The sequence below is a fragment of the Plecotus auritus genome (assembly GCF_963455305.1).
Source record: "Plecotus auritus genome assembly, chromosome: 10".
Taxonomy (NCBI): Eukaryota; Metazoa; Chordata; class Mammalia; order Chiroptera; family Vespertilionidae; genus Plecotus; species Plecotus auritus.
Window position 1 is genome coordinate 157,333 of NC_137785.1, and position 23,088 is coordinate 180,420.

Here is a 23,088-nt window from a genome sequence, read left to right on the forward strand (position 1 = left end):
CTGGGGATCGAGCCTGCAACCCGGGCATGTGCCCTTGACTGGAATCGAACCCGGGACCCTTCAGTTCACAGGCTGACGCTCTATCCACTGAGCAACACCGGCCAGGGCTCTTTTTTTTTTTTCTTTTAAAAATATATTTGTTTTTTTTTTTTTAAATATATTTTATTGATATTTTACAGAGAGGAAGGGAGAGGGATAGAGAGTTAGAAACATCGATGAGAGAGAAACATTGATCAGCTGCCTCCTGCACACCTCCCACTGGGGATGTGCCCGCAACCAAGGTCCATGCCCTTGACCGGAATCGAACCCAGGACCCCTCAGTCCGCAGGCCAACGCTCTATCCACTGAGCCACACCGGCCAGGGCTCTTTTTTTTTTTTCTTTTAAAAATATATTTGTATGGATTTCAGAGAGGAAGGGAGAGGGAGAGAGAGAGAGAAACATCCTATATAATAAAAGGCTAATATGCAAATTGACCAAACCGCGGAATGACCAATCGCTATGCTGCGCACTGACCACCAGGGGGCAGATGCTCAACACAGGAGCTGCCCCCTAGTGGTCAGGGCGTTCCCACAGCGGGAGCGCCGCTCAGCCAGAAGCTGGCTCATGGCTGGCCAGTGCAGCGGCGGTAAGGATGTCCAGATGTCCAGTTGTGGGGAGTGGGCCTAAGCCGTCAGTCAGACATCCCCCGAGGGCTCCGGGACTGCAAGGGGGCGCAGGCTGGGCTGATGGCCTCCCCCCACCCCCACCCCAAGTGCACAAATTTCGTGCACCAGGCCGCTCATCAATGATAAGAGAGAATCACGGATCAGCTGCCTCCTGCACGCCCCCTACGGGGAATGTGCCCTGGCTGGGAATTGACCCTGTGACCTCCTGGTTCCTAGGTCGATGCTCAATCCCTGAACCACATCGCTGGGCCATTTCTGTCCTTTTAAGCCACCCAGTTGGCAGCTGCAGCCCCAGGAAATGGATGCAGACAACCCAGCACCCTGGGCAGGATGGGTGGGTTGCCGGGGGGGGGGGGGGGTGTGGGGGGGTGGAACCTCTGGTCTCTGTTGATGTGGCGTCAGATGCTGAGTCTGAGGGTCGGGAAGACTGGGTGGGCCCAGGAAGCAGCAGCAGCAGCTCCCGCCTGGCAGGAAGGGACCCTGGACTCACAGGAGATGGGGGCCGATAGGGGCGAGGCAGCTGCGTGCACAGGGCATCTGCAGAGGAACTGTTCCCCTCCCCCCCCGCACCTCTCGCCCCAAACCCCGCTCCCAAAGGGCTCCTGGGCCAAGCTGCTGTGACCACACCAGCCTCCAGCGGCCAGGGGTGGGCAAACTTTTTGACTCGAGGGCCACAATGGGTTCTTAAACTGGACCGGAGGGCCGGAACAAAAGCATGGATGGAGTGTTTGTGTGAACTAATATAAATTCAAAGTAAAGGAGCGGAGGGGAGAGCAAGAGAACCGGATAGAACAGCCGGATCCGGCCTGCGGGCCGTAGTTTGCCCACGGCTGCTCCAGCCCCAGCCCCAGCAGGGGGCGCTGCAGACCGTGCTGCATCTCTGCCTCTCCTGACTTGGACCCAGCCTGCAAGGCCACACACTACCAGCCTGTACCTGGATGACCTTCCAGCCGTGGGCCCGGGGTCCAAGGTCCTTGAGGACCTGTCCCTGACCCTGCCATGCACCCTGACCGCTCTCCCAGCCTAAATGTCCAGGGGCTGCTGGTGGGTGGGGAATAGGACACGGGGCAGCCACATTCGGGCTGGTAGGGGGGGCGGAGAGGTTAACGTGTCCCAGGCGTTAACACCCCAGGCGTTTCCCACGCACTGCAGAGCCACATGGGAAAGCAGTTCGTCAGGTGGAAGGGCCAAAGAGCTTGGACCGGGCCCCTGAGGCCCATCAGAGGAAGCTCTGAGGTACGGAGGAGGGTGGTGTCTGAGAGATGAGACAGAGGCCGGAAACCAGGACCACAGGCTTTATTCGAGGAGAAGGACCTGCCGGGCTGTCTCCCAAGGGGGGAACAGCAGCACCTGCGGAGGGGAACACGCCTTTCGAGGGGAGGAATGGGAAGGGATGGGGGCTTCGTGTACTCGGCACGCGCTGATTGGGGGCTTGATGTATGGTCCATACAAGGTACATAGTCACTCAGGTACGTAGGGACAAGGGCTTACGCAGGGGTCCTCAAACTTTTTAAACAGGGGGCCAGTTCACTGTCCCTCAGACCGTGGGAGGGCCGGACTATAGTTTAAAAAAAAAACTATGAACAAATTCCTATGCGCACTGCAGGCCCGGGACGCGTCGGCTGCGAAGCAGGACAGGCAGCGGCACCCGGCGGGCCGGATACATGTCCTCGGCGGGCCGCATGTGGCCCGCGGGCTGTAGTTTGAGGACCCCTGGTTAGTGTATTTGGCAGGTCCTGATGGGTGGCTTAATGTATGGTCCATATAAGGTGCATAGTTAGTCACCCAGGTACGTAGGGACAAGGGCTTAGGGTATTTGGCAGGTGCTGATGGGTGGTTCAATGTACAGTCCCTATAAGGTGCCTGGTTAGGTGGTCAGGTAGGTCCAGGCCGCAGGTGCAGGTTACGTCATACTCCGCCCACCAGTTGGGAGAAGGGAGGATCTATCAGTGTCGAGGTCAGAAGCCGACCTGACCCTCACTGACAGCCCTGGGGAGCACAGTCCGTTCCGTCTGTCCTATTTTACTGTGTGGCAGGGGTGCCCCGGGGGGGGGGCACAGCTCCCCCTGCGCCTGTCCTCCCTTCTGAGCCTCCGTCTGATAGGGGCAGAAAGAGAATATCGGGGCGCAGCTACAATTGTAAGAAATATGAAACATACTCTGTTCACTGTGGTTGTTTTTGTTCTGATTAAAGAAGGCATATTCTGCCCTGACCGGTGTTGCTCAGTGGATAGAGCGTCAGCCTGCGGACTGAAGGGTCCCAGATTCGATTCCGGTCAAGGGCATGTACCTTGGTGGCGGGCACATTCCCAGTAGGGGGTGTGCAGGAGGCAGCTGATCTATGTTTCTCTCTCATCGATGTTTCTAACTCTCTATCCCTCTCCCTTCCTCTGTAAAAAATCAATAAAATATATTTAAATAAAGAAGGCATATTCTAACCTGGCTAGGAGTTGCACTGGCACCTGGGAGCTCACCTGGAAATGCAGCCCGTCCATCCTCCCCATCAGGGAGCTGCTTGTTATCAGGGGAAGATGAACAGCCTGTTGCAGAAAGCAGAATCATCAGCCCTTGGAAGGCCCCGAGCCCTAGGCCTTTGCAAATTCCCAGACCTGTCCACTGCCCATTTGGCACACCCTTGGGCTACTTCCCCATGTGATCCTTGTCCTTCTACCCTATATAAGCAGCTGGCTTATGGGGGGCGGGGGACAGGCAGAGCAGACGGTCATGGGGATGACCTGGGGCTCCCCTACTGCCAGCAGGATTGGAATTGTTACAGAAAACCGGAGAAGAACCAAGCAATACTTAAGAGAGATGGAGTTACATTTATTATTATTATTATTATTTTTTTTTTTTTTAAATATATTTTATTGATTTTTTACAGAGAGGAAGGGAGAGGGATAGAGAGTTAGAAACATCGATGAGAGAGAAACATCGATCAGCTGCCTCCTGCACACCCCCCACTGGGGATGTACCCGCAACCAAGGTACGTGCCCTTGCCCGGAATCGAACCTGGGACCCTTCAGTCCGCAGGCTGACGCTCTATCCACTGAGCCAAACCGGTTTCGGCAATTTATTATTATTATTATTATTATTATTATTATTATTATGCGCAGGTCCAGAGGAAAATGTCTCTCCAATCCTGGGCCCCAACATGGAGGAACTTCCCCTATTTATATATTTTTACCTTCTTTGTCTCCCACATATGAGGTGTTTCCGGCCCCCTTGGCAACTTCTTAAAGAGCCCCTATGTGCTGGGGCCTTGAGACCTCAGCCACAGTCCTGGCCTGGTGCCAGCACCGATAACTTTGTCCAGGGAAGGTTTAATGGCCTCTCTGAAGTGGGAGTAGTCTTATTTTCCTTATTATTTAAGCAAGCAAGCGTTTACAGAAGCCCAATTGCAGGGTTAACATGTCAAACAGCCGTTTTTATAGAAGATGGATGCTTCAGAATAAACGCTCAGCTCATGGACTCAACCCCGGGTCTGCTGAGTTGGCTCCGGTGGTCACAGGCAGCCCGAACCCCTTGGATGCCCCATGACATATCCTCGTGGGCAAACACAGGCCACCTGCTGGGGTGGGGGGCGGGGCGCAAACGGGGCTCCGAGGCGGGGAGAGAAGCTGAATCCAGCAGAAATGCACGAGGACAAAAGGGAGGTGATGCGAACATCAAACGCGGGGCGGCGCCAGATGGTAAGGGAGGGAGGCCCCGACGTGAGGAGGGCAGGTCGGAAGCGGGACTGCAGGAGGCAGAGAGGCCGCCGGGCCTGGGAGAAGCGATTGGCAACTGCAGAGGCGGGGAGGCAGCACCCCAGACAGCAGGGCGGCCATTGTCGGCCACGGAGGAGGCGAGTTGCATTCCGAGACCCGAATCCATGCTCAGGATGGGGGACGCCGAAGCACACAGACCCGCACGGAACTAAAGGCTCGAAGCGCGGTGGCAGCCCGGACCCCGAGCCTGAGGACCGGAAGTGTGTCGGTCAGGCTTTAGAGCCGGACCGAGCGCGGGGATAGGGGGGGCAACGGGGGTGGTTCCTGCGTGGACTCCCCGGAGGCTGTCGCCTCGCAGGCTGGGGTAGCAGGTGCGCTCAGGATGTCCATTATGCGCTGGGAGAGGCCCGCACGGGTCCTCCGGTCCCCGCCTCGCACGCAGCGAGGAGTCTTCCTTGCTCCTCCTGCCGGAAACCGCGGCACCGAGTAGATGGGTGCCACCACAAGGGGTCCCTCGCGGGGACCGCTGGGAAACGTAGTCCCGCCGTGTTGTCCCCTGTTGTCCTGGCAACCGCGACCGTTGCCCAAAGAGGGAGGCGCGAATCTGCACCGTCGCCAAGGAGATAGCGTCCAAGACCTATAGGGAAGCCCCGCCCTCCAGGTCCCACTAAGCCGGTGATTGGCTATTAGGATGATTGACAGTCCTTGCCCCCAGTCAGACTTCTGGGAGGTCTGGACCCAGAAACTATCGGCGTTCCCAGCCTCGCTGGGATGGAGAACGCCTGGAGGGCTCCGGAATGTCCCGGGGAGCGGGGAGGGGAGGGGGCCCTCGGGACTGCGGGGGCCCTGGGCCAGCCCCGGTCACGACGGAGGTGCCGGGCCTCAGTTTCCCAATGAACTCAGCAACCTGGAGGCCTCAGGGGGAAGAGTAATTGGGTCAACACTCCCGTGTGGCCCCGGCCAAGCAGATGCCACGCCACGTACCCGGGGACCCCCAGCCCCCGGGTGACAGGGGACACGGGTGCAGGTGGGCGCGGAGGGCCCCCTGGAGGAGGCGGTCGGGCTGGGGTTGCAGGACCTGCCCGGGATCGGACATGGAGCGTCACTTTGGGGTGCGGGGTGAAGGATCCCGCTGGAGCAGGGGAGGGGGCTGCCCCGGGCTTGAGGCCAAAACACGACCCCCTCCCCCAGTCTGTTCTTTCCCTTTACATTTTTTTTTATTTCAGAGGAAGGGAGAGAGAGAGGAACATCCATGATGAGAGACAATCATGGATCGGCTGCCTCCTGCGTGTCCCCCACTGGGGATCCAGCCCACAACCCGGGCCTGTGCCCTTGACCAGGAATGGACCCCGGGACCCTTCAGTCCGCAGGCCGACGCTCTATCCACTGAGCCGAACTGGCCAGGCCTGGAGGATATGTTTTTAAATATATTTTATTGATTTCACAGAGGAAAGGAGAGGGAGAGAGAGAGAGGAAAACATAATGGATCGGCTGCCTCCTGCACGCCCCCTACTGGGGATCGAGCCTGCAACCCGGGCAGGTGCCCTGAGCGGGAATCGAACCCGGGACCTCTGGGTTCCTGGGAGGACACACTCCACTGAGCCACCCAGCCGGTGGTGGTGTCTTACGATTAGCCCCCCGCCGCCGGGGCCTGTGCGCAGGTTGAAGGGTTCATGTGTCACCCCGGGGCCCCTGGGGTCGGTCTGTCCCTCCCATTTCCTCACCAAGGACCCCACGGGGCAGAGGGCTGGGCGCGCAGGTCTCACCTCCTGACCTTCGGCTGGGGCGCGCTCTGCTCTGCGGGGACACCATTTCCACCATCAAGTCTTCCTTCCCTCACCTGGGGCCACACAAGGGGACCCCCCCCCCCAAAGAGCCCCAGGTCTGGGGGACTCTCAGGGTCCTGAGGAATAGGGTGACGCCGGGACTCCTCTTGTTCCAGGGACCAGGTGTGAGGGTGGTTGTCTCCTTTCAGGGCCAGGAAAGGGGAGAAGGGTGTGGAGGGCCAGCCCGCAGGCCTGGGCCTCAGTGGGGGTAGGGGAGGGCCTGGTGCCGGGGTGGCTGCAGTTGGCAGGGGGACTGACCTGCCTGACCCTCCGCCCCACCCAGGAGCCCTCCCCAAGCCGCGGCTCCGGCCCCTGTGGAGCGGGAAGGTGAGTCCAGGCCGGGACGCTGCCCTGCGCTGCGAGACCCCTGTGGCCCACGAATCCTTGGAGCTGCTGGGAGCAGGCCAAGTGGTGGCCTCGACATATGGCCCCTCCGAGGACCTGGTGCTGACCTACGTGGGGCCCCAGCACGCCGGCAACTACAGCTGCCGCTACCGCTCCCGGTGGCCCCTGGTGTCTGAGCTGAGCGACCCCGTGGAGCTGCAGGTGGCAGGTGAGGTCCCCCTGGGCTCTGAGAGCTGGATTCCTCCCCCCTCCACACCCCCCACCTCTGCCCAGCCTGCGCCCTCTGTCGGGCGTGCCCTGCCCAGCACATGGGTTAGTGTGTTGCTGGGGTTGGTGGGGGAACCAGCAGGTGCAAAGGCCCTGGGGCAGCGAGCGGCTGGGTCAGCTGGAGCGCCAGGAGGGAGGCCTGGGCTGGGGTCGGGGTCAGCTGACTCAGCTGCTTCCTTCCTGCGGGGGCTGGAGGAGGTCTGCCTGGGTTGCACCCAGGGCGCCTCCCCCTCCTACCATTTCTCTTTGGTCAACTTTGTCTAGAACGCTGATCCAGCTGCAGACCCGTGCTGCTGAGGGTCTCCTGGTTCCCCGGCCCTGCTCCTTCCTGCTGCAGCTCCAGGCTGCACTCCCCCTGGGCGGGGAGCGTGTGGAGGGGGACGTCTCTCTAATGCCTCCTGGGAGTTAATAAATGTGAAACGACTTTAAAACGTGTCTTTTGCCAGCGGCAGCCCTGCTGCAGGGGCTGGGTGCCCAGGGCTGAGAGAAGTGGGCCGGGATCCTGTGTCCAGAGGGTGGGCGGGTGCTGGGTTGGGGCCTCAGGGTAGAGGGGCCGAGGATTGTCTCCAGGGTCCACCATTTTCTTTTTTTTTATTTTAAACATGTTTTGATTTCAGAGAGGAAGAGAGAGAAACATCAAGGATGAGAGAGAATCGCTGACCGGCGGCCTCCTGCACGCCCCGCACTGAGGATGGAGCCCACAGCCCAGGAATTGGACTGTGACCTCCTAGTTCATAGGTTGATGCTCAACCACTGAGCACCACCGGTCCGGCTAGAGCCCACCTTTTTACAAGACCTTCTTCCTCCCCCCAGATGCCTCCCTCCCCTGTGGGTAGGGAGCTTGAGGCTCCAGACACACCCAACCCCTCCCACCTGGACCAAACCAGTCCCATCCAGGGAGGCAGTTCAGAGGCTGCACTTTGTTCTGTCCACAGGCTGAGCGGCCATCAGGGGGCGGTGCTGGGCTGTGTCCCAGCCAAAGGCCAGGTCTCCCATGGGGGAGCATGAAGCTGTGGGAGGGATGGGACTCCTCTGTTCTCTGTCCCTGCGACCTGAGCCCCCTTTGCCCGCTGGACACTCTCTGAAATCAATGAAAACATTAAGAATAAAGATTCAGCCAAAACCGGTTTGGCTCAGTGGATAGAGCATCGGCCTGCAGACTGAAGGGTCCCGGGTTCGATTCCGGTCAAGGGCATGTACCTTGGTTGTGGGCACATCCCCAGTGGGAGGTGTGCAGGAGGCAGCTGATCGATGTTTCTCTCTCATCGATGTTTCTAGCTCTCTATCCCTCTCCCTTCCTCTCTGTCAAATATCAATAAAATATATTAAAAAAAAAAAAGAATAAAGATTCAGCCCTAGCCGGTCTGGCTCAGTGGGTAGAGCATCGGCCGGGAGACCGAAGGGTCCCAGGTTCAAGGGCACATTCCTCGGTTGCAGGCTCAATGCCCAGCCTCAGGTCTGGGCACTTGTGGGAGGCAACCAAGCGGTGTCTCTCCCTCATATCGATGTTTCTCTCTCTCTTCCTTCCATTCTCCTAAAAATCAATGGAAAAGTATCCCAGGTGAGCATTAAGAACAACAAAGGCTCCTCCCTCTCCCCCAACCCACCCTCTTCCTGCTTTAGACACACGTGGGCAGACACACACCTGGGGACTAAGCGGGCTCCGGAGATGCTGAGTGCCAGCGAAGGGAGCGTGCGTTCCTCGGTGACAGAGATGGGCGAGCCGGGGAGAGGGAGGTGGAGACGGACGTGCCAGCCAGAGCCAGGCCCGGCCCTGGGCCAGGTGCTACACAGAGCAGGTCCCCCAGGTCGAGCGGAGTCCCTTCTCCAGGTCCCTCTGCAACTGGACTGCAGGCTCATGTCTGTCTCCTCCACTCCCCGCAGCCTGCCCCAGGCCCGAGTGGCCATGTCCCTGGGATCGTATGTCCCACGTCTTGGAATTTCTCCCTACGTCCACCAACTTGCTCTCCGCTTGTCTACCTCAGGGCATTGTGGGTGGGTGTCTGTCCGAGTCCGGGTGTCTCTGGGACTCTGGTGGAGATACTGACACAAGATCTTTGTCTCCTGGGGGCTTAGCCTTCCTGTTCTCCTTGGTTGGTCTTTTTTTTTTTTTTCTTTTTTTTTAGTACGTCTTTATTGATTTCAGAGAGAAAGGGTGAGGGAGATAGAAACATCAGTGATGAGAATCATTGATGGGCTGCCTCCCGCGTGCCCCAAAAGTGTGGATGGAGCTGCAACCCAGGCATGTGCCCTGACAGGGAATCGAACTGTGACCTCCTGGTTCATAGGTTGACACTCAACCACGGAGCCAGGCCAGGCCGGGCGGGGCTGGTAACGTTTCATTGAGGCCACTGAGTGCTGGGACCGTGGGGAATCTGGTGGCTCTCGCCTTGTAGAGCCCATGGTGGTGGGAGAGAGCCCAGAACACACACACAAGGACATGCAACCGCCCGGGAAGGAGTCAGCCCCAGCCGTGCGTTCCACAGAAGGGAGTCGGGGCCTGCCGTGTCCTGCAGGGACACCTGGTGGTCAGAGTAAGACAGGGCCCTGCTCCTGGGAGCTCAGGGCCTCCCCCCGGGAAACACGCTGCGCTCCAAAAGGCGTGACTGCGGGGCGGTGCGCTTAGGAGAGGGGAGCTGCAGACACAGAGACAGAGGCGCGTAGGCAGCAAACACGGCTTCTTGAAGAGCTGCAAGTCGTTCCACGTGGCCGGTGGGGCCGCATCACGAATGCTCTCCAATGGCAGGCACAGGGGCTTGGGCATCACCCCTGAGGGCGGGACTTGGAAGCCATGTCCTATCACTGCGCACGCTCAGAAAGGCGACCACCTGCGGGTGCACCTGAGGGTGAGGTGGTTTGGCCCAGAGTGACGCCCGTCCTGGCAAACCCGTACCCCGGTCAGGAAGCGCTGCTGTAGCTGGTGAAGCACCAGAGCGCGTCCCGTCAGGGAGAACGAGATGAGCTGCAGGGAGTGGGACGAGCGGCCTGGAGGCGGGTGCGGAGAAGGCAGGAGGGGGCCCCTGCCGGGGAGGCCGCACGCGAGGTCCCGGCGGCGGAGAAAACAGCAGCGGTGAGCGTAGGCAGAACGGACGGGGCCGCTGGCTGGTGGGAAGTGGACGGAGGGGCGGAAGCACAAAGGAATGCCTCTCGGGGAGGGAGTGACAGCAGCTCCCCCGGGTGGCGGTGGGAGCAAGAGGCGGCCTCCCCAGCCGGCCTGCGCGTGGGGCGTGACGTGGAGCAGCAGCGGGTGGGAAGGCGCAGCCCTGGCCGGTGTCCTCAGTGGTCAGAGCGCCGGCCCTTCCACCCGAGGGTTCGACTCCCCGTCAAGGGCACGTCCCCAGGTTGCAGGTTCCTTCCTGGCCCTGGTCTGGGCGTGTGCGGCAGGCAACCAATCCATGTCTCTCCCGTCCATGTTTCTCTCTCCTTCCCTCCCTCCTACCCTCCCATCCTCTCTAAAGATCAATGAAAAAAGTATCTTCGAGGATTAACCAGAAAAATAAAAATAAATAATAAGAAACGGAAGGCACAGAGGTAGCGTGGGCAGCATCCCCCCGGGCTAGGCAGGCGAGGACCCCGAGTGCGAACCCGGAGGCCCGGCCCAGATCGTCGCCCGGAGACCACCGAGTCCTGACAGAGGCGCACCCCCCGCCCTGGCTGAGGACCAGCACCACCCGCAGCGCGGCTGTGGTGGGGACGGAGGACAGCGGGGTCCTTCCGGAAGCTGGACGGCGTTGCCTTTTCCGGGTCCCCCAATGCAGAGTTGCTCCCAGACAGCCCTACGTCTGCCCTTAAGAACCTCCTCATTCCGGGGGGAGTCCTCGATGCCCCACCCCCTTCTACTTGGGCTCCTTGGGAACTCGGGGTCCCCCCTGCACTCCGCCCGGCGGTCACCTCAGCACCGGGACATGGACCCGCAGGTGCGCCAGGAGGGCGGAGCTGCGGCTGAAGGCCTTGCCGCAGTCCCCGCACCTGTAGGGCTTCTCCCCGGTGTGCACGCGCTGGTGCTCCATGAGGGAGGAGCTCTGCGCAAAGGCCTTGGGGCAGACCTGGCAGCGGTAGGGCTTCTCCCCCGAGTGGATCCTCAGGTGCCGGATCAGCGCCGAGTAGTCGCTGAAGGCCCTCCCGCAGGCCTCGCACGCGTAGGGCTTCTCCCCGGTGTGCGTGCGCAGGTGCTGCGTGAGGTGTGCGCTCTGGCTGAAGGCCTTGCCGCAGGCGACGCACGCGTAGGGCCGCTCGCCCGTGTGCACCCGCTGGTGCTGCGTGAGGTGCGTGCTGCGGCTGAAGCTCTTGCCGCAGTCCCCGCACGCGTAGGGCTTCTCCCCGGTGTGGATGCGCCGGTGCTGCGCGAGGTGGGTGACCCGGCGGAAGGCCCTGCCGCACTCCTGGCACGCGTGGGGCTTTGCCCCCGTGTGCACCACCTGGTGCTGGGCCAGGTGCGTGCTGCGGCCGAAGGCCTTCCCGCACTCGCTGCAGGTGTAGGGCGTCTTGCGGGCGTGGCCCTTCCTGTGCGCGTCCAGGGCCCAGGCGCTGGAGAAGGTCTTCCCACACTCCCCGCACTTGGAGGGCGCCCGCAGAGGGCCTGCGCCACCACCGTCCAAAGGACCGGATTCCTCCGTGGAGGGGGCCTTTTCCGGCCAGCTGACCTCTGACCACACGCTGGGGATGTTCCCGAAGGCCCCGGAGTCACAGCCGGGCTGGTCCCTGAGGGCCGCCTCGGGAGGCCCTGGAGCGGCCCTGAAACCTGTCTCCGGGGCGCAGGGCTCGGTCCAGACGTCCCCTGGAAGCCCCACCGTCTTCTCCGAGCTGCCCTGGGGTCCCAAGGCGTCACCGAAGCTGTGTCCCAAGGAAGCGCCCCCCGCGAGGGCCTGGGCGGCCGTGTCTGCCTCCTCCGAGTCGCTGTGCTTGCAGCTCGCCCCTGGGGGCTCGGCTCCCGGCTTCCAGCCTGAAACATGGGAGCCGCAGCGTCAGGCCTCGGGACTGACCTCCCTCTGTGAGGGGACACGTGGGCCGCTCCTGACACATCACTGCTGAGAGCCTCCAATCCCCTCACCCCCCAAATTCCAAGCAGAGAGAGAGAGAGAGAGAGAGAGAGAGAGAGAGAGAGAGAGAGAGAAATATTGACGTGAGAGAGACACATCGATTGGCTGCTGCCCTCACATGCCCCAACCCCGGGCAGGGATGGAGCATGCAACCCAGGTACGTGCCCTTGGCCAAAATGGAACTTGCCACCCCCCAGTGCGCAGGCCCCGCTCTAACCACTGAGCAACACCAGCCTGGGTCTGAGGCCTGGCCTTTCCAAGGTGCTGGGCGGGCGGAGTGTGGCTAAGGGCAGCCGGGGGTTGTCCCCGTGCTGGCGCACCTGCCCTGGCCTACCCCTGATGGGAGCACAGAGCCTGGGTTCCTGGAGGATCCCAGGAAGGAGGGGCAAGGAGGGGGCCCCAGCTCTGCCACTGGCCTGCCCCTGGGCCCTGGCGATCTGCCCCCCCCCCCCCCGTCTAGCCCCCAGTTTCCTCATCTGTAAGGGAGGAAGAACACACTGGCCCCCCACCCCCACCCCGGGCTGCTGACCGCTATCAGGCTTCGGGTGTCACTGGTGCAAGATCGCATCATTAGCTCAGAGAGGTTGAGTCACTTGTACAAGGTCACACAGCAAGTGGCCAAGCTGGGGCTTCGGCTGAAGAATCTCGCCCTTGAATCCCAGAGAGGACTCCCTCAGCTCCCCCAACCCCACCGGCCACGTGCTGCCCCCCTTCCCCCCGCTTCTTCCTCTATTCCAAGAACCTGCTCTTCCCAGAACCCCCGGGTCCATACACACCACGGGGCCTCGGCCCCACCTCTCCTTATGGCTCTCCCTCTTCCTTCCAGCACCTTGCTGCCTTTTCTCTGAAGACGTCCTCAACGCTGCCGAGGACAGGGCCACTCCCTCCCTCCCCCCTCCCCTCCCCGGCCCTGTGACATCCGAGTGGGCACAGGCGCCGGGGCCAAGGGCGGGCACCTAGCCGACCTCTTCCAGAAACGCCTGCTTCTCGAGGAGCTGAACCAACTGCCCCGACAGTGGCTGTTTCACGTGCTGCAGAGGCAACGCTGTCGGCGGCTCCGGGGCAGGCAGATCACGACCGCAAACCCCATTTCACTGACTGGGAAACTGAGGCATAAGGAAGTCACACGGCCACCGCCTGCACGGCTCAGCGGTTCAGTGTTGACCTATGAACCAGAAGGTCACGGTTCGATTCCTAGTCAGGGCACATGCCTGGGTTTCGGGCTCTATCCCCAGTGTGGGGCGTGCAGAATTCTCTCTCTTTTTTTTTAATATATTTTATTGATATTTCACAGAGAGGAAGGGAGAGGGACAGAGAGTTAGAAACATCGATGAGAGAGAAACACCGATCAGCTGCCTCCTGCGCACCTCCCACTGGGGATGTGCCCGCAACCAAGGTACATGCCCTTGACCGGAATCGAACCTGGGACCTTTCAGTCCGCAGGCCGACGCTCTATCCACTGAGCCACACGGGTTAGGGCCAGGATTCTCTTATCATTGATATTTCTTCTTTTTTTTAAATCCTCACTCGAGGATATTTTTTCCATTGATATTTAGAGAAAGTGGAAGAGAGAGGGAAAGACAGAGAGAGACACTGATGTGAGAGAAACACATTGACTGGCCGCCTCCCGTTTGCCCCCGACCAGGGCCGGGAGCCTGCAACCGAGGTGCATGCCCTTGACCGGAATCGAACACGAGACCCTTCAGTCCGCAGGCCCACGCTCTATCCACTGAGCCAAACTGGCCAGGGCTCATCATTGATGTTTCTCTCTCTATATCGCTCTCCCTTTAAAATGAATAAAAACATTAAAAAAAAAAAAAAAAGGTGTGCTTCGCACAGTGTGAGCATTTGAGTGAATTACAAAGGGGGGGGGGCATGTATTGAGCGACCTGAACTCTGACCCCTGCCCTCCCCCATACAGTCCAGCCCCTGCCTGGGGTGTCCTGTGAACACCTGCCCACCGCCGCCCCTCACCTTTCCGGTCCAGCGCCCGAGTCAGATCCTCCACCAGCATGGCAGCCTCCTTGCCGCTCCTGGGGCACTGGGCCCCCACCCAGGCCTGGACCTTGGGGGGCAGTGCGCCCAGGAACTGCTCCAGCACCAGCAGCTCCAGCATCTGTTCCTTGGAGTGCACCTCCGGCCGCAGCCACTGGCGGCAGAGCTCGCGGAGCTGGGTCAGGGCCTCGTGTGGGTCGGACGCCTCCTCGTAGCAGAAGCGCCGGAAGCGCAGGCGCGCCGCCTCCTCCGGGTGGGCCACGTGGCCAGGGCCACACACCTGGGCCTGGGAGAGGCTGGCGTCCTCTTCCTCCACCTTCACCCGCAGGACGCCGTCCAGTTCCCAGGGCACCGGGCTCAGGGGGGCCTGGGGGACGGCCATCGGGCAGGAGGGAGCCTGGGAGCTGGGTCTGCAGGGAAATCAGAACGCTGTCTGCAGGGAACCTGGCTGCTGCCTCACACCTGCAGAGCAGGGCAGACGCTGGCCGGGGGCCTGGGACATGAGACTCACCCTCACAGGAAACAGATCCTCAAAATAATCAGGGAAGCTCGGGTGGCGTGGCTCAGTGGTTGAACCAGGAGGTCGAGGTTCGATTCCCAGTCAGGGCACATGCCCGGGTTGTGGGCTAGATCCCCAGGGTGGGGCGTGCAGGAGGCAGTCCATCAGTGGTGCTCTCTCATCACTGATGTTTCTATCTCTCTCTCTCCCTCTCCCTTCCTCTCTGAAAGCAATAAAAATATACTAAAAAGATAATCAGCCCTAGCCGGTTTGGGTCAGTAGATATAGAGTGTTGGCCTGTGGACCAAAGGGTCTCAGGTTCGATTCCGGTGAAGGGCATGAATCTTGGTTGTAGGCACTTCCCCAGCCGGGACCCTCGTCGGGGCATGTGCAGGAGGCAACCAATTAATGTGTTTCTCTTACATCAATATTTCTGTCTTTCCTACTTTCTTCCACTCTCCCTAAAAATCAATGGAAAAATATCCTTGGATGAGGATTAAAAAAAAAAAAAAAAATTATATATATATATATATATATATATATATATATATATATATATATAGCCAGGGGCTGTCACGACCAAAACAACCGGACCGATGACCGAACAGGCTACGTGGGGTGAACAGGTCGGCAAGGGGGTTAGTGAGGGACGACCAAATGACTGAACAGCAGGCTGCATGGGGCAACCAGGCCAGCGGGGGGGGGGCAGTTGGGGGCGACCAGGCCAGCAGAGGGGGGCAGTTGGGGGCGACCAGGCTGGCAGGGGGTGAGTTGGGGGTGACCAAGCCAGCAGAGGGGGCAGTTGGGGGCGATCAAGCCAGCAGGCAGAGGCGGTTAAGGGTGATCAGGCTGGCAGGGAGGGCAGTTAGGGGCAATCAGGCAGGTGAGCATTTAGGAGCCAGCAGTTAGGAACCAGCAGTCTCAGATTGTGAGAGAGATGTCTGACTACCGGTTTAGGTCCGATCCCCACAGGCCAGGCTACGGGACCCCACTGGTGCATGAATCTGTGCACTGGGCCTCTAGTAAGAAAATAAACAAGACAGTACCCATGTGGTGAGAACCATGCCCAATACTTGCGTATAGTAACTCATTTGAAATTCACAATAGAGCCCTAGACAGTTTGGCTCAGTGGATAGCACTTCGGCCTCCAGACCCAAGGGTCCCGGGTTCGGTTCTGGTCAAGGGCATGTACCTTGGTTGCAGGCTCCACCCTGGCCCGGGCCATGGTCAGGACACATGCAGAAGGCAACCAATCGATGTGTTTCTCTCACATCGATGTTTCCGTCTTTCCCTCGCTCTTCCTCTTTCTCTAAAAGATCAATGGAAAACTAGTCTCGGGTAAGGATTAAAAATAAAATAAAATAAACCTCATTTGTTAAAAAAAATAAAAAAAATAAATTCACAATAGACTCAGAGGGTGGGAACTTCCTTTCCAACCAACAGGTATGAAAACAGACACAGAGGAGAAAAACATTGGCCCGTTTGAACAATGCAGGCAGCCCGACTCTATGGCCAGCCTGCTTAAAGTGCACGCCTCCCCCCTCCTCTCTCACACACTCCGCAGGTAGCCACGTGTGTGTGTGTGTGTGTGTGTGTGTGTGTGCGTGCACACGTGTGTGTATGGGATGATGCTCAAACCAACTGAGCCACCTGGCTGGGGGAGAGGGGGTGTTTTTGTTTTCCATATTTATTTATTTATTTTTCAGAGGGGAAGGGAAGGGAGATAGATAGAAACATCAATGATGACAGAGTATCATGGATCGGCTGCCTCCTGCACGCCCCACACTGGGGATGGAGCCCGCAACCCGGGCATATGCCCTTGAGCGAAATCGAACCCAGGACCCTTTCTTTTTTCTTTTTTCTTTAAAATATATTTTATTGATATTTTACAGAGAGGAAGGGAGAGGGATAGAGAGCCAGGAACATCAATGAGAGAGAAACATCGATCAGCTGCCCCCTGCACACCCCCCACTGGGGATGTGCCCGCAACCAAGGTACATGCCCCCGACCGGAATCGAACCCAGGACCCTTCAGTCCACAGGCCGACGCTCTATCCACTGAGCCAAACCGGTTTCAGCGAACCCAGGACCCTTTCATCTGCAGGCTGATGCTCTATCCAGAGCCAAACCAGCGAGGACAGAGTGTGTTTTTTTTTTCATTTCTCACTCCTTACTCGTACCCGAGCTGATCATGGCACCCACCTCAGAGGGTGGTGGTGAGGTTATGCAAGGCGATCCATGATGTGTATCCTGCACAGGCCAGGCTCACAGCAAACATGCAGCGAACGTCCAATAGGATGTCTCTGCGGCCCCTTCGCAGACATCAGCTCCCAGAAGGCAGGGGGCGGGGGGACATATCCATAAACCACGGGCCACACAATTTCAGCTGCAGACAAGGCAAACACAAATTCTTTGTACACTTGATAAACACTGCTAATCCTTCACATCTCAGTCCCCCCCCTGAGAAACATGACAGTCCATTGCATAGGTGTATGCACACACCCTATCTCAGGCGGCCTGTCAGTCATACCCCAAAATATTCCCAGGCGCATACAATTCCTTTCTTTTTTTAAAAAAATATATTTTTATTTATTTCAGAGAGCGAGGGAGAGGGAGAGAGAGATGGAAACATCAATGACGAGAGAGAATCACGGATCGGCTGCCTCCTGCACGCCCCCGACGGGGGATCGAGCCCGCAACCTGGTCATGTGCCCTTGACCGGATTCGAACCCGGGACCCTTCAGTCCGCAGGCCGATGCTCTATCCACTGAGCCAAACCGGCTAGGGATATTTCTTTTTTATTTTTCTTTTTTCTTTATTTATTTATTTATTTATTTATTTTATATATATATTTTATTGATTTTTTTACAGAGAGGAAGGGAGAGGAATAGAGAGTTAGAAACATCGATCAGCTGCCTCCTGCACACCCCCCACTGGGGATGTGCCCGCAACCAAGGTACATGCCCCTGACCGGAATCGAACCCGGGACCCCTCAGTCCGCAGGCCGGCGCTCTATCCACTGAGCCAAACCGGTTTCGGCTATTTTTATTTTTTAATGTATTGATTGGAGAGAGGTGGAGAGAGAAACATCGATGTGAGAAATATGTATTGGTTGCCTCCCGAACTCACCCCGAGCGGATACTGAACCTGCCACCCAGGGACGTGCCCTGACCAGGGTTCGAACCTGCAACCTTTTGGTGTCGGGGAGGCCGCTCCAACCAGCCGAGACCCTTAAACACACAACCTGCCCGGGGTTGAGATTTGACCTATGAACCAGGAAGTCCCCGGTTTGATTCCGGGTCAGGGTACAGGCCCGGGTTGCGAGCTCCATCCCCCAAAGTGGGGCGCGCAGGAGGCAGCGGATCAATGATTCTCATTATTGATGTTTCTCTCTCTCTCTCCCCTCTCCCTTTCTCTCTGAAATCAACAAATATATTTAAAAAGAAATAGATAAACACACAGTCTCGGGGCATCTCCACGGTCGGTCACATCCCTTCTTGGTCACCGCCTCCGCCAGGCCCCTAAGGGAGGCGCGGTCACCCGAGGTCACACGCCGTCAGCCACGCGCCCAGCCTCGCACGTCACACCCCCGCCGGCGGCCTCCCACGCCCCCGCCACCGTCGGCGCCGCACACCCGGCCGGACGGTCAGACCCCGTCCCCCGGGCGGACCCCGCGCCCCCACCCGTCGGACAGACGCCCGCGCCCAGGGCTGGGGCAGGCCCATCGCGCGCCCGGCAGTCAGCCCCTCACACCGGCCCGCCTGCCCGCCCGTGGCCGCGTCCAGCACGTCTCGCTTTGGGGCGCAGCGGACGCTCACGCGCTTCCGGGCCCGACTCCGGCGGGACTCCCCCGCTCCGACCCACCTCACTGTGGGACGAGGAGACACTTCCGGGAGCGGACGCCTAGGTGCCCGACGGAGGAGCCCGCCAGCGCGTCCGCACGCCGGAACAACAACTCCCAGAATGCGCCGCGCAGCCCGCCTGGACCACAACTCCCGGAGTGCACCGCGCCACACGGGCCGGGCGTGGCCCTGGGTTACAGTTCATAGAAAGCGCCACGCAGAACCGCCCCCCCAGCAGCCCGAGGCCTGCCGGGAGTTGTAGTCCAGGTGGTAGTCCAGGTGGGCCTATGGGGGGCAGAGGGATGGTGAGTGCAGGATCTAGCTGGACCGTGCGTGGGAGGTTGAAGCATGCATAGTGCGAGGGGGTGAGGGGTGTGTGTGTGTGTGTGTGTGTGTGTCACTGTGACCATGTACAAAGGACCCCACGTGTCTGTCGTGTGGTTGCACATGACCTGGAGGGTGAGCTGTGTGTGTCACCGCTCCGTCCTTTTTCTGGATTTTCGCTGATAAGCTGTGGCCACAGGAGCCTTGTCCCAGATCTGCCCCCTCGCTTGGTGACAGCGTCCTGAGCCCCACCCTGAGGTGAGAAGAGAAGGAGGAGGGCGAGAGGGAGGAGCTGCCGGGGCAGAGGCAAGGGCTCTGTCCCAGAATACGAGCTCCCGGTCCCGGGATGCGCGGTCCCCGTGCCCGGATGCGCGGTCCCCGACCCGGGATGGGCAATCCCTGTCCCGGGATGCAAGGTCCCCGTGCCCGGATGCGCGGTCCCCGTCCCGGGATGGGCACTCCCTGTCCCGGAATGCGCGGCCCCCGTCCCGGGATGGGCACTCCCTGTCCCCGGACGCGCGCTCCCTGGCGGCTGCGACCACAGACCAGGCCCGAGCGGGAGAAGCGCCAGGGAAGCAGGGACCCCTGGCAGCTTTGAAACTCGCGTGGACTGCCTGCCCGGAAACGTGGAGTCCGGTGGCTCCCGGGCAGGAGAAAGGCAGGCGTGGCCAGGAAACCGGATGTCATTTTAATAGTCATTTCAGCCAAGTCCCCTTTCAGCCACCGCGGGACGTTTCAGCACCTCGGACAGCGCCCGGCCCCTCCCGCAGTGGGTTGGGGGCGGCGCTGCGGGAGCTGCTCCTGAACATCAAAGTGAACGCCCTGCTGAGTGACAGCCAGAGGCCTCCGCTCCACGCAGACACCTGTGGGCATGCTCCTGCTGCTGCTGCTGCTGCTGCTTCTTTTTTTAAAAAAAATATATTTTATTTATTTTTTACAGAGAGGAAGGGAGAGGGATAGTTAGAAACATCAATGAGAGATAAACATCGATCAGCTGCCTCTTGCACACCCTCCACGGGGGATGTGCCCGCAACCAAGGTACATGCCCTTGACCGGGATCGAACCTGGGACCCTTCAGTCCGCAGGCCGACGCTCTATCCACTGAGCCAAACCGGTCAGGGCATGCTGCTGCTTCTTTAAAAAAAAATTACTTTTTAATTTTGAACAACATAAACTGATGAACAAAAACAGATCCAGAGACAGAGAAACATCAATCAGAACGTCAAACCTCAGGGAAGGTAGGGGTGGGTGGGGGTAAGGGGGAGAGATCAACCAAAGGACTTATATGCATGCATATAAGCCTAACCAATGGACACGGACAAGAGGGGGGTGGGGGCATGAATGGGAGGTGGGGGGTAAGGGGGGAATAAGGACACATATATAATACCTTAATAAAGAAATTTAAAAAAAAACAAAATTACTTTTATTGATTTCTGAGAGGAAGGGAGAGAAAAACATCAATGATGAGAATCATTGCATCGCCTGCCTCCTGCACACCCCCTACTGGGGATGGAGCCTGCAACCCGGGCATGTGCCCTGACCAGGAATCAAACCCTGACCTCCCGGTTCATAGGTCGAGGCTCAATCATGCTTTTTTTTTTTTTTTTTAAGATTAAAAAAAAATGTATTTTTATTGATTTCAGAGAGGGAGAGAGAAATATCAATGATGAGTGAGAATCATTGATCGGCGGCCTCCTGCATGCCCCCTACTGGGGATTGAGCCCGAAACCTGGGCATGTGCCCTTGACCGAAATCGAACCCGGGACCTTTCAGCCCACAGACAGGCGGTCTATCCACTGAGCCAAATAGGCTAGGGCCCAATCATGCTTCTTCACAGGGACTGTCAGGTGGGGGAGCGCTCTGCGGTCCCAGCTGTCCTACATCCAGGTCCTGGCGAGACTCGCAGGAGGGAAGGGCTGATGAGTGTGTGCATGTGGATCGGTTGCCCCCCACAGCACCCTGACCGGGGGCTGGGGACCTAACTTGCAACCCAGGTACGTGCCGCTGACCAGGGACTGAACCTGAGACCCTTTGGTGTGCAGGCTGATGTTCTAACCACTCTGCTCAACGGCCAGGGCGAGTAGTGGCTATTTTACATGAACCAGGTTCCGCTGAAACACACACACACACACACACACACACACACACACACACGTGCGTGCACCTGTGTATAGATAGAGCCGGTGTGGCCAAGACACAGTCATATGGATGTTTCAATGGGCGAGAGAGAGAGTAAACAATGAAACACATGGTTAAACTTACTTTCATTTGAGAGTTTTTTCTTTCTTTTTTAAAAAATATATTTTATTGATTTTTTACAGAGAGGAAGGGAGAGGGATAGAGAGTTAGAAACATCGATGAGAGAGAAACATCCATCAGCTGCCTCCTGCACACCCCCTACTGGGGATGTGCCCATAACCAAGGTACATGCCTTTGACCGGAATCGAACCCGGGACCCTGCAGTCCGCAGGCCGACACACTATCCACTGAGCCAAACCGGTTTTGGCAAAGTTTTTTATTTCTTGAACTGGTAGCACTTTTCCATGTTTCAAAATTCCAAAAGCATCAAAAGATATAGAGTGAAAATTATGCCGAAGCCGGTTTGGCTCGGTGGATAGAGCGTCGGCCTGCGGACTGAAGGGTCCCAGGTTTGATTCCGGTCAAGGGCATGTACCTTGGTTGCGGGCACATCCCCAGTGGGAGGTGTGCAGGAGGCAGCTGATCGATGTTTCTCTCTCATCGATGTTTCTAACTCTCTATCCCTCTCCCTTCCTCTCTGTAAAAAATCAATAAAATATATTAAAAAGATATAGAGTGAAAATTATTCCTCATCCCTTCCCCCCCAACCCCGTCCCGTTTCTCCTCCCCAAGAGCAGCTAGTACGTTGCACCCTTTTTCACAGCGAGTGTGTGAGCGCGAACATTTCCTCTTAACACAAACAGGAAACACAACACACTTGGCTCCCACCGTCTCACTTAACCACGCGTCCTGGAGCTCTGCCCACGTTCGTACATGAGGACATTTTTAAGGCCGGCAGTTCTCCACTGTACACCACAGACCACTCAGCTAGGCTCCCCATGGTCGACGCGAAGGTGGCTTCCACATTTTTACTTTTTAAAAAATATATATATTTTATTGATTTTTTTACAGAGAGGAAGGGAGCGGGATAGAGAGTTAGAAACATCGATGAGAGAGAAACAGCGATCAGCTGCCTCCTGCACACCCCCCACTGGGGATGTGCCCACCACCAAGGTACATGCCCTTGACCGGAATCGAACCCGGGACCCTTCAGTCCTCAGGCCGACGCTCAAACCGGTCAAGGTCACATTTTTACTTTTGACGTGTGACATGAGATGAGAAATGGGGAATTGGCGGAGGTCTCGGCTGCCTGGGAGGCAGGTGGGTGCCCGCCCAGCGCCCACTCTGAACCGTGGAGACACCGCCCTTCAGGTGCTGCCATTTGGGGGCCAGGAGGAGGGGACGGGGCAGCCTCAGGCCAGTCCCGGAGCCACCGAGAACACGAAGCCAGAGCTGGGTCCCCCTCCGGAGAATGCCGGCCGGTGGAGCCTTTCTGGGTCTGCACCCTGCACAGCTGAGGGGCCGCGAGAAGGGGCTGTCTGAGGGGGTTCAGGGCGCTGGCCTGCTTGGCGGCCGGTCCCTTCCCTCTGGGGCTGGAGGTGGTGGAGTGGGAGCAGGAGGAGAGCAGGTGGTGAGGTCTGCAGAGCAGGAGGCCACAGAGGCCAAAGCTCATTCACCTTCTGGCTTTGGGGGGGGGGCGGGGCGGGGCAGGGGGGGGGGTAGACAGACCCTGAGAAAGGGCCCTGGACCAAGGCTGTGGGTGTAGAGAGGACCCGTGGGGTGGGGAGGGTGTGGAGCACAAGACGGCCCGGGGCACTGTCCTGGGGCCCCAACATTTAAGAGGGGAGGGGAGGACAAGGACCCCTCGAGGTGGGAGGGATCGGAAGGGGCAGGACCCCAGGATGCCAGGGGGCAGACAGAGCCTGTAGGACCACCCAGGGGTGAGTGGATGGGCTGGGAGGCAGCGGCGTCTGAGCCCGGGGCCAGGGGCCTGTGAGGCTGGAGGCGCAGAGGCCGCCAGCGGCCTGTTACCCACTCTGCTCCCCAAGCCCGTTTCTCGGGGTGCAGGTCCGCACCATGGAGCTTGGAGAAGCTAACGACCAGCTCTCCGAGCCCCCGGTCCTGAGGGTGGCCCCGGGCCCACCTCGGCCCCCGAGACACAGTGGGCGTCAGCTGGAGGCCTTTCCTTTGAAACTCATCCGGGGTGGGTGCTGGTCCGCCCTTCCCCTTCTCCTGATGTGAATGCAAGAGCTGGAGCCACAGTCTCACCTGCTGAGGGAGGGGGAGAGGCCGAGGGAGGGGGAGAGGCTGAGGGAGGGGGAGAGGCTGCAGGGCACGTGGCTCTGACCCCAGGCGGCCTCCAAGGAACCCAACCTGTTGAAGCCGCTGCTGACATCGCTGCTGTAGCGGTGGGCAGCTCCTCACCCTGTGCCCACCTTCCTTCCCTGGGAAAGGGAACCGACACCGAGGCCACGCCTGCCCAAGACGCACCCTTCCCTCC

General features: G+C 58.9%; 1 protein-coding gene and 1 long non-coding RNA gene across 5 annotated transcripts; one reads left to right on the plus strand and one right to left on the minus strand.

Moving 5' to 3' along the window:
* Window positions 1-5,135: 5,135 nt before the first annotated feature.
* Window positions 5,136-7,237, plus strand: LOC308235046. The gene is made up of 3 exons (XR_013959156.1): window positions 5,136-5,400; window positions 6,483-6,752; window positions 7,076-7,237. It is a non-coding gene; the product is annotated as an uncharacterized lncRNA (long non-coding RNA).
* A 1,227-nt stretch (window positions 7,238-8,464) lies between these two features.
* ZSCAN22 (zinc finger and SCAN domain containing 22) lies at window positions 8,465-18,308 on the minus strand. Of its 4 annotated transcripts, none has more exons than XM_080643640.1 (4): window positions 18,208-18,308; window positions 16,546-16,729; window positions 13,825-14,255; window positions 8,465-11,753 (listed from the first exon to the last, which is right to left on the minus strand). In XM_080643640.1, the coding sequence occupies exons 3-4, from the start codon at window positions 14,225-14,227 to the stop codon at window positions 10,699-10,701; spliced, it is 1,458 nt and encodes a 485-aa protein (XP_080499766.1). In that variant the 5' UTR covers window positions 14,228-14,255; window positions 16,546-16,729; window positions 18,208-18,308; the 3' UTR covers window positions 8,465-10,698. The 4 variants fall into 4 exon arrangements, with proteins under 4 accessions (XP_080499766.1, XP_080499767.1, XP_080499769.1 ...); XM_080643641.1 differs by having other exon boundaries at window positions 18,097-18,220; XM_080643643.1 differs by lacking the exons at window positions 16,546-16,729; window positions 18,208-18,308 and adding an exon at window positions 15,294-15,331.
* Window positions 18,309-23,088: the final 4,780 nt, after the last annotated feature.